This window comes from Phascolarctos cinereus, unplaced genomic scaffold, assembly GCF_003287225.1.
Source record: "Phascolarctos cinereus isolate Bilbo 61053 unplaced genomic scaffold, phaCin_HiC Scaffold_2;HRSCAF=192, whole genome shotgun sequence".
NCBI classification, from domain to species: Eukaryota; Metazoa; Chordata; class Mammalia; order Diprotodontia; family Phascolarctidae; genus Phascolarctos; species Phascolarctos cinereus.
Genome location: NW_027555625.1, coordinates 176,951,592 through 176,960,271, shown reverse-complemented (window position 1 = coordinate 176,960,271; position 8,680 = coordinate 176,951,592). Strand labels below are relative to the sequence as shown.

At 39.7% G+C, this 8,680-nt stretch overlaps 1 protein-coding gene across 2 annotated transcripts in view; it reads left to right on the top strand.

Annotated features, from left to right (window-relative positions):
- The first annotated feature begins 3,138 nt into the window (after positions 1-3,138).
- AGPAT5 (1-acylglycerol-3-phosphate O-acyltransferase 5) overlaps positions 3,139-8,680 on the top strand; it is a 61,387-nt gene continuing 55,845 nt past the window's right edge. The window contains exon 1 of one of the 2 annotated variants that reach the window (XM_020985284.2): positions 3,139-3,846. In XM_020985284.2, coding sequence (XP_020840943.1) covers positions 3,625-3,846 — 222 coding nt within the window. In that variant the 5' untranslated portion in view covers positions 3,139-3,624. The remainder of the gene's footprint in view (positions 3,847-8,680) is intronic. The other variant, XM_020985274.2, reaches the window with a different exon arrangement.

Here is an 8,680-nt window from a genome sequence, read left to right as displayed (position 1 = left end):
CACATTTGCTGGTGCTTTCTCTTCCAAAATTACTGTGTGTGTGTGTGTGTGTGTGTGTGTGTGTGTGTGACAATGTTGGTTTCCCTACAGAAAGGTAAGCTTCTTAAAGCCAAGGGCTGTTTTTTGTTTTATTTTGTTTTGTTTTGTATCTTGATGCCTGACACAGTCACTTAATGCTTGTTGAATGACTGGCACATGGCAGCATTTAATGCTTATTGAATAAATGACTCAAACTTATCTACATGTAGGTTTTATCTATTCCTCTTCCCTTCACTTCCAGGAATCTCATTGGGAATGAGGACTTGTACATTATTTGAAGTTAATTATGTGTTTGGGGAGGGACATCAAAAAAGAAGTAAAGTTACTGAAAACAAACCTCAACCATTTTACACTTTTGTTAAGGACCACCTAAGGATTACCATACACCACATACAAGTTTGCTGTGTTTTTGTGGTGCCAGGCAAGTCATCTTACTTCAATGATTCAACATTTATTAAGCTAGTATTATGTTCCAGGCACTGTGCTAAGCCCTGGGGATACAAAAAGAGGAAAAGAAGTCCCAGCCCTCAAGGAGCTCACAGTCTAATGTGGGGAGACAACAAATACAAACAAACTATATACAGGATAAATAGGAATAATTAACAGAGAAAAGGCACTAGAATTAAGAGGAGTTGGGAAAGACTTCCTGTAGAAAATAGGATTTGAGTTGGAATTTAAAGGAAACCAGGGAATCTAGTAGGCAGATTTGAGAAGGGAGACAATTCCAGGTATAGGGGACAACCAGCAAAAATGCTAAGAACTGAGAGATGGAATGTCTTGTTTGTGGAATAGCAAGGAGGCTAGTTTCACCAGATCAAAGAGTACTTGGTGGGGAATAAAGTATCAGAAGAGAATGATAGGAGGGGGCTAGGTTATGAAGGGCTTTGAATGCCAAAAAGCTTTTTAAAATAATTTATTATTAGTATTTTTTTCCTGCTCCCTTCTGTATCTGGGCCATTCCAGTCATCCTGATCTATATCTTGCCACTGGACCCAGATGACTCCAGAGGAGAAAGTGAGGCTGGTGACTTTGTACTTCCCTCCCTCACTTAAATCCAATTCACATGGTCCTCTTTGAGAACAAGGACAAACAACAACTTTTGGTCCTAGAGGCAATGGAGAGTTTATTGAGGGTGATATGATTGAACCTGCAATGTAAGAAAATCACTTTAGTGGCTCAATGGGTTGGAGGGCAGAGAGATTTGAGGCAGGCAAGCCCACTAGCAGGCTACTGCAATTGTCCAAGAGGTGATGTGGGCCTGCATCAGAATATTGGCTGTGTCAGAGCATAATATTAGGGAGATTTTGCAAAATCACTGCTTTCACTGCTAAACTTGAAAAAGTTTACACTAAATACTCAATTCCTCACTTCTCACTCTCTTATCACCTCGCAATATAGACCCTCTTCCATATCATAAACTCTTTACTGAAACTACTCTCTCAAGGTCATTGTTACTTCCCAAACCAGCAGCCTTTTCTCAGTCCTCTTCTTTGCCTCTGCTGTAATATCTGGCAGTGTCAAACACTGCATCATATTATTGAATAATCTCTCTTCCCTTGTCTTCCTATACAGCACATTTGCTTGTTTTTCCTCTTACCTCTCCAGTTTCTCCTTTTCTGCCTCTTCATTTTCTTAAGGTTGAGGGTGCCCTAAGGTTCAGTCCTTGGATCTTCTACTCTCTTTTCCATTATACTCTCTCTGGCCATGCCATTTACTCCAAAAGCTCAGCTATCACTTCTACTGGCCCATCTCCAGTTTTGACCTCTCTCTCGGGCTCTGGACCTACATCTCTGACTGCTTATGAGACATTACTTAGATGTCACACTGGCAACTCACACTTGACATGCGCCAAACCAATCTTGTTCCCTTAAATCATCTTCTTCTTTCACTGTATCTATTGGAGTTACAACTATTCATCAGTTCTCCTATCCTCAAAACTTAGGTGTTATCTTTGTTTTTCACTCTCCCTCATGTTTTAAATCCAATAAATTAAATTTAACATCTACGTGTCTTGCTCATTTTACCTCCACATTCCTAGAATCTGTTCCCTGCTCTCCATTCCTACTGACACCATCCTAGTTCAGGTCTTCATTACTTCCTGCCTGGATTACTGCAAAAGTCTCCTTATAGGTTTTTCTGCTTCTTCCATTCTTCTCTGCAATCCACTCTTCATATAGCTTTCAGAATAATCTTTGATGGTCACCTTAGTCCTCAACTTCATTAATATTCAGTGGCTCCCACAATTTTCTTTTTTGCCTGGTAGCACACTACCTTTCTAGCCTTCTCTCCTACTATTCTTCTCTATAATCTATGCTCCAGCAAAGCTAGAAAATTTATAAACAAATACATATTGCAAATACAGTGTTCCTCACACACATATTACTAATACTGAAGAAGAATCCAAGTGTTTGTCAAAGTTCCTTGAACACACTCTGCACTTCATCTCTGTGCTTTTGACCTCTCGGTTTCCTAGGCCCGGAATGTCATCCTTTGCCTGTTCAAGTCCTCTAAGTTTAAAAGTCCAATTCAAATGCCAACCACTTCAGGATGCGTTCACTGACCCCATCCCTCTGTAACACCCTGTCTCCTTAGACCTCACAAAGCACATTTTTGCACCTCTCTAATGGGCAGGTGTATCATTCTGCTACTAAACTGAACGGCTGTACAAGCTTCTCTAGACTTTGTACTACCCCCAGCACTGTACAAAGCTCTGCAACCAGTAGAAGCGCAATGACCGCAATGAATTCCTGTCAGCCAAGGTTTCTTCTGTCTTGTGACAGAACCTGGACACCTCGAAAGTGACAAGAAAGCTCGTTATCCAGAACAAATAATTTCTCCGATACTCCTCCTTTCCCTACTGCTTTTTCTTCTATTTTTCTTGCCCTCTCGACTTTTTCTCCATTTTAACTCGGGTCTGCACCCAGACCTACTCTAGTCATCTCCATTTTCAACTCCACAGCCCAAGGCAGGAGTAGAAAACTCCCCCAGCGAAGCAGTTTAGCTGGCAGGTCAGCCCCACACATGCGCAATTGGTGAGGCAGGCTGCAGCGCGAGTAGCACAGTGCACGGTCGGTTGCCCTCCAACCGGCGACCCAGGCTCCGCCAATCAGGGGCCACCTTGTTGCCCGGAGGGCCCCTCCCTCCATCCGGGTTTGGCAGTATGGTGTCAGAGGAGGGTCATGAACCGTCCTTTTGAGGTAACCGGAGCCCGGGTGTCTTGCAGCCTGGGCCAGGTCGCCGTGCCCTCACTGGCCTAGTTTCTGTGTCCCTGTCCGTTGGGGAGCAGGGAGCCGGGGGAGTCGAGCTCCTGCTCAAGGAGCAGTCCGCCCGCCGGTCAGCAGGGCAGTCCATGCAGTTGAGGGGCTGCGGCGCCGGCGGCGGTGGTGGTGGTGGAGGAGGAGGCGGCGGCGGGCTCCGCGGCTCCAGAGCAGGCAGGGGGAAGGGGCCGGGCAGTCTGGGGCTAGGACCCTTCCTTTGGGCCCGGTGATCCCTTGGCCGCGCGGTGGAAGGGAAGGAGAAGGGGCAGCAGCAGGAGGAGGAAGCCGGGCCGCACCATCGCGGGCGAGCGAACGCCGGAGCAGGAAGATGCTGCTGTCCCTGGTGCTCCACACGTACTCCATGCGCTATGTCCTCCCGGCCGCCGTGATGCTGGGCACGGCCCCCACTTACATCCTGGCCTGGCTGGGCTGGCGCCTATTCTCCTTATTCCTGCCGGGGGCACGCATCTACCAGGAGGTGGACGATCGCTTCTACACCATCTACCAGAGCATGGTGCTTTTCTTCTTCGAAAACTACACCGGCGTCCAGGTGAGCACCCTCGTCCTTCCGGCCTCCCTCCCCCTGTTCCGGAGAGGCCCCCTTTTTGCTCCCAGTTACCTCAATTCTCCACCTCCCCTGGGCCTCCGGCTGCCCCAGGACTCAGAGGAGCAAGGAATTGACGTCTACTGACCCTACACGTGGTGGGGACGGAGGCTGGATCCGTAGCATAGACAAGGGGGCCGATTGTAATCTGTAGGCCCCAGTTTCTCTGCGAAGACGTTGAAAAAGGACCCTTCCAGTCTCACACTCGTTGATCCTCACTGATGCTTTTGGCACGGCTGGCCCAGTTTTGGAACCAAAATTTAGCAGACACAGGTTGTGCTTTAAGGTTGGGGAAGATTCTCAACAGATGCCCCAGTTCTTTCTAGCCTGTTCAGAGACTCTTTGGGCTATGTTAAGGTAGTCCCACTGTTTTGCTACCTAGATGAAAGTGCCCACCACTGGAGAGGAGAAAGGAAGTGCTTCTGTGGTTTCCCTAAGTATAAATAATGGGGAACCTAAAAAAAGTTAATTTCCCCCTCCCACAAAATACTGAGTAGAGCTTATTAGCAGTACTCAAGTCTTTGTAAATATAAGTGAGGCATGTAAATTGATTACTTCTGGCTTTTTGCCATAGAGTTAGCTGAGAATTGCCAGTGTTATGACACGTTTATCGCAGAATTCAGGAGTATATTTCTAGTTGTTTCTTCCTAAAAATGGTCTGTAAAGGTGAGCAGATGTTACCTTTTGGAAATGAAACACAACCTTTATAAACAGACAGATTCTTCTCCAATATTAATAATCTGTGGGTGAAGGAATTAGTCTCTCATTTGGCCAATTTTCCTTTAATAGCTTTGTGATTTAAAAAAATTTACTAATCACAGAATGCTTATCCTTGCTCCATTATGTTTATTAAATGTATACACGGAGTATGCCAGAGGGAAGCAATAAGATGTATTAGGAACTCTAACCCTAACTTCAATTTCAGCTGCAGTGTTTTTATACAAAAAAAAAGGTATTCTGATTTTTATAATTTGAAAAATAAGATCTAGCCTATATTTAATACTATTTTGTTGAGATTTATAGTATGAATGATTTAGACTTAGATTTTTGAGATTTATAGTATGAATGATTTACACTTTGATTTTTGAATGCTGTAGAGATTGTTTAGCCTTCAACATGTAGTTGGAAAACTTATTTTAACTCATTTTGCTGACCAAGGTAGTTTATACCTAAGAGGAAGTGGTGAAATATAGATTAGAATTTTCACTTTGTGACTCCTAGACCAAGTTTTTTGTTTGTTTTTACTTTCAGAATAGCTATTTATATTTCTACACTTGGCCTTCAGCTCCTGATGACTCTGCAGGGAAGTTGCTAATTTTCATTTAAGTTTTGCTAAAGCTCGATTGAAGAGGGAGAGGAGAGTTGAAAGAGGTTTAGAAAGAAATAGAATCTAATGGAAGCTAACGTCCCTCTAACCAATAGCTGTTTAAGAGGTTCACAAGGGCAGAAGGGAGAAGCATTGTTTCAGACTGTTCTATTAAATTACTTTAAAAATAGCTCTTGTTGGAGATTGTGGTTAGATGGCTTTTTGTTGTGCTCTTATTAATGTATTTCAGTTTCTCTATACACCACTTAAGTTTAGGATTTTCTAGGCTAAAATACCATTTTGCTATTGTAGATAAAAAGATTAAATAACTTTACTGCACAATAGTTTTGTTTCTTGTTCAATAAAAAAGAAATTTAAAAAATGAGTAGTATCCCATGCATTCTTGTTCTATCTCTTAAATATTTCTATTTAATGAAGTTTTAAAAAATATAAAAATTATGTTTACTCTTATATTCACTGTTTTGAGAAGTTCCATTTTGGACATTCTTTAACGTAACTATTAAATAGCTATATTGATAGCATGCCCAGAAATAGTAGAATAAAACTTCATTTATTTGCTTCTAACTAATTCAGAATTTGTGATCATTTTAGATCGGGGTTGAGTTGATCCAGTTTGCCAGTGTACTTAATTTGCATAGTAAATCTTTCCCCCCCAAAGTTCAATATTCATGAGGAAAATAGTTTGATGATTTAAAAATAAACATTTTAAAAATACTAATGAAACAGTGTTCTTAATTTAAATAGTAATTAGCTTTATTTAATGTGAGTAAGTGATAATTTACAGTCTGTATTGTAAAAGGTCATGTTATTGGATTCAACAAAGTGCCTACTTTGTGAAAGAAGAGTCTGGGGGACCTGGATTCAAGTCCTGACACACACACTGGTTTTTTTGACCCTGGGCAAGTCACTTAACTTTATAAATTCTAGAATAGTTTCCAATCTGCATTGGTAAAGGAAGTTTCTTCATGAGGAGCTCCTGACAAAATCATGGGTCCAGATGAAAAATGTGAAAGACATTTAGGTTCTGAACCTCTACTAGGCAGTACTTCATTCCAGTTACTATGCATAATTGCAAGTCATAATTGCATTAAAAACTTATAATTTAGGCTTTCCCCCATTAATTTAATCTTACTTTCATCTTTTCAACTTCCTTTTCTATCAATAGTTTGAAATGTTGAGACTTGATGTGCAGTTTAATATTTGGACCTTTCAATGTCCAGATTGCTGTACAGGGTTGGGAATATGATTTTGTTAGGTACAAAACTTCCTTTGGAAAAACAACTCAAAAGTGCAAGTCTTACTGATGGTACATAGGTAAGTGACTAGTATGTCAACTGCAGCTGGGTGGTTCAGTAGATAGAGTGCTGGGCTGGGAGTCAGGAAGATCTGAGTTCCAATGTGACTTCAGACTATGCCAAAAGAACCCAAATGAAGTCATGACTAATTGGATAACAAAAAGCATAGCAATTATAATGCCTTAGTTATATTTGTGTAGTACTTTGCAATTCCAGTTTTAAGATATAATTTATGAGTTTATATGTAGAGGTATATTTTATATATATATCTACACAATTATAGATATATAATATCTATGCCTACCAGTAACATACTTAAGACCATTATGCAGTTTCTGTCATTCTAAAAGAATAATGTGTGAAATTGCCTGTTGTATTTTATATACTGTTTTATACTGCTATGGTGTTTTATTAATAATATAAATACCTTACTTGGAAATACAAATGGATTTCATTCAAGCCTTTTGAGTTTAAGTACCTCAGGAACATTTTATTTTATTTTATTTTATTTTTGGTGAGGCAACCAGGGTTAAGTGACTTGCCCAGGGTCACATTAGTGTCAAAGTGTCTGAAAGCAGATTTGAACTCAAGTCCTCCTGACTTTAAGGCAGGAGCTCTATCCACTGCGCCACCTAGCTGCCCTTTAAGAACGTTGTAGGTCTCATCTTAACTGTAGGGATGTTAAGTGACATCTAAAGTCTCATAGCTAGTATATTGGTGATTAAATGAATGAAAAAGCACTAAAGTAACTGTTACAATGTGCCAAGCATAGTGCTAAGGAGATAGAAATTATGAAAGCAGACAGTCCCTTTTATCTAGTAGCTTTTACTTTAATAGTGGGAGAATTTAACACAAATTAGGGAAGTAATGGCATTACAGTAATTTTAATTTGAAATGATAAGTGGAGCCCTGAAATAGATAAATAAAGATGATGATGCTAATGATAAACATTTATATAGAACCTGCTGTGTATGTGCCTGGCACTCTGCTAAGTATTTTGCAAACATCTCATCTGATCTTAACCCTTCAAAGTAAATACTATTATTATCCCCATTTTATAGATGAGGAAACTAAGGCATAAGGCAGATGGTGATTTAGTGACTTGCCCAGGATCACACAGCTAGCAAGTGTTTGAAGCAGGATTCAAGCTAAAGTTTTCCTGATTCTGGGTCCAGTGCTTTATCCATTGTTGTGCCACCTTGTTGCCCCTAAGAGATTGACAGCTCTTTCCAAGTTCAATGAGCTAATAAGAGATGGAGTCAGAATTTAAAAAAACAAACTTTTTTGGATAGGTTAAGAAACAGGTGGCTCTTTATGGCAGTTGAAAGAAATATGGGAATCAAAAGACCTTGGATTTAGCTCCCCCTGCTACTATTCCAGGGATGATCCTTATTTAGAAATATAAAGAATATCACTTGATACATAATTCTGCATACTAAAATAGTGAATTTTACTCATTATCTTTTTATTATTTTTCTTTTTTTATATATTTTTATTCTGAACTTAAAAAATAAAACAAAGATTTCCATAACATAGTGGAATAGAAAAAGAAAAGATGATTGTACATGAAACTGCAAGTCTATTATGTACAAGTTACTATTCCTTTTAAATCTGTAATAAACTTATAATTGTTGAGGAATGTTAATATTGACATCATGTAACTTTCTTTTTTTTTTCTTCCCCCCACTAGAGATGGCTACCATTAGACACAGATATATATATATATATATATATATATATATATATATATATATATATATATATATATATATATATACACACACACACACATATATATGTAAAACATTCTTTACATACTTCTATTAGTTCTTTCTCTGGATGCAGATACATTAGTTCACATTTATAAAAGTGATTGCCACTACTATACATTTTTTAAAATGGGAAAATAGGTTCACTGAAATCCAAATAAACTTGCATTATTTTGGTGAAAAGCCATTTCCTAATTGTGCTCTGTGAAATAAAGGGAGTGTGGAAGGGAAATTTGCAGTAACCATGAGGGCACTTTCTAAGTCTGGAATCTCCATGAAAGAAGTGCCCCTCTCTGACAATATTTCAACAGCTGCTCATTCCTATCTTCTATTCTTGGTCTAAACTTGAATGAAATGTTTTTTTCTTCAAATACTTTAAAGGGAGGAGG